Here is a 1,766-nt window from a genome sequence, read left to right as displayed (position 1 = left end):
CGGATCTGTTTCTGAGAGCGGTCGGTGATGTCAGCTGTCAGTGAGGCTCATGAAGGCTGATGAAGATCATGCTCCTCTTAATCGGTAAGAAACACACACAGACACACACACAGAGATGGGTGTGGCTTCATACAGACTAAGTAGCGGTGAGTCAAACGTCCTCTAGCGTTCATTATTCTGTCATCGAGCTCGTTCATGTGAAGCTCGTCCCCGAGGCCTCCATGCAGGGCGGGGCCCGCGCTTTCAGTGTATAAGGACACTCTGTCTAAAATGTACGTAATAAATACACTACACATAGAGTTAGACCTCACAGCACAAGCATACTGCCAACCTACTACATGACTGTGTTGTACATACACATGTATAGTGGTTTTTTTAATTAGTGAAAACATCACGACGTCACCAGCAAAAGGAGAACACGCCACGGCCCACGCTTAAACAAGGAAGGTTTATTCCTCCAAAAGATTTATTATTGAAATAGATGCAACATCCCCCCAAAACAATCTCACACTGCAGCTACAGGAAGTTCCCACTGAGCCTCTTTAGATTTAACCAAAAACCCCAGGAGGGGGCGGAGCCTCATACACAAACAGGAAGTAGAAACAATAGCCAGCCCTCCCCCTGACACACAGCCAGGGGTGCGGTCAGCTCAGTGCTGTAACTCCAGCTTTAACACTGACGGAGCTGAGACCTCCACCCATATCGCACACACGTGTCAGACACCACGCTGGAGTTCACTGAGCTCCTGAGACTCATCCCTCCACACGTGTGTGTATGACCAGCTGCTGGTTGTGTACACCTATGAGCATGAGCTCAGTGATGGTGGATACTTGTGTGTATTTATGTAGCACGTTTCATTACAAGCAAACTCAGCAGCTACACAGTCTGTTGATCAGCTGCTCTGATGAAGGACTCCTGCTGCCCATCACTGCTGCTGTTGTGTTATCGTTGTTTGTGTTTAAACCTGGAGGCTGTGTGAGCTACATGTGGCCTTATATAGACGACTGCGTGGACAAAGTGGGCTCAAGTTGTTCTGTTGGTCACACACTCTGTGCTGTACTCGCTGTGAGAAGTGCATGAAATGCAAATGCCAGTCAGTCCATGATCAGGGTAAGGTTGGGAATATCAGCCCTGTGTGGGCCAAGTGTGCTCTTGATCATTTCCCCTCCATCTCTACAACAGACCTGATGCAGTTCTTGGGCATGCTGGGTTTCTATCTGCACGTCTCACACATCTGCTCAGCTCTACCATTAACTTCGACCTGAGGAAGCGACTTCTTCTGCTCCTCATGTGGGTGAGGCCTTCCAGCTGCAGGTGCATGCTGGGGCTGTTTCTTTGTAGACTGGTGATGACGGAGTCGTTCATTCAATCATTCTGATGTTTTGTTTCCTTGCGACAGTAACTCTCATCATTTATACTGCTCATTGGTTAAGGAAGAAGTGCCGGCTTTAATATGGGCTGTGCAGCATTTTGAGGTTTACAGTCATCAAAGGCTGGAGTGAGACAAACACACAAAGTGATCCGTGGCCTGGAGATCAATGGCAGTCTGTTTTCTTTTCTATATGAAGCCGGGTCATATTGTCAGTAAGAGAGCTGACCAGGTCCCTCGGTGAGGTGTTTTCATCACTGAGTGTTTCCACCTGCTGCTGGCTGAACTCCCAAAGGGCTTTACAGTCATGGTGTAAAATCTCCTCCACAGCCTCACACCGAAGCTGGACAGTCACTTATAGATTGTGTTTGCCAGCCGACGATGTTGTACTAGGAGA

The 1,766-nt window shown here is 48.3% G+C and overlaps 1 protein-coding gene across 1 annotated transcript in view; it reads left to right on the top strand.

Annotated features, from left to right (window-relative positions):
* LOC146577993 (uncharacterized) overlaps window positions 1–1,766 on the top strand; it is a 5,617-nt gene continuing 3,851 nt past the window's right edge. Inside the window, exon 1 of the mRNA XM_085267743.1 lies at window positions 1–84. Coding sequence (XP_085123869.1) covers window positions 60–84 — 25 coding nt within the window. The 5' untranslated portion in view covers window positions 1–59. The remainder of the gene's footprint in view (window positions 85–1,766) is intronic.

Source organism: Mchenga conophoros, linkage group LG3 (assembly GCF_057382185.1).
Source record: "Mchenga conophoros isolate Kocher_MC1m ecotype Shallow Benthic linkage group LG3, M_conophoros_male_GT1.1, whole genome shotgun sequence".
Taxonomy (NCBI): Eukaryota; Metazoa; Chordata; class Actinopteri; order Cichliformes; family Cichlidae; genus Mchenga; species Mchenga conophoros.
This window is presented reverse-complemented; position numbering and strand designations above follow the sequence as displayed.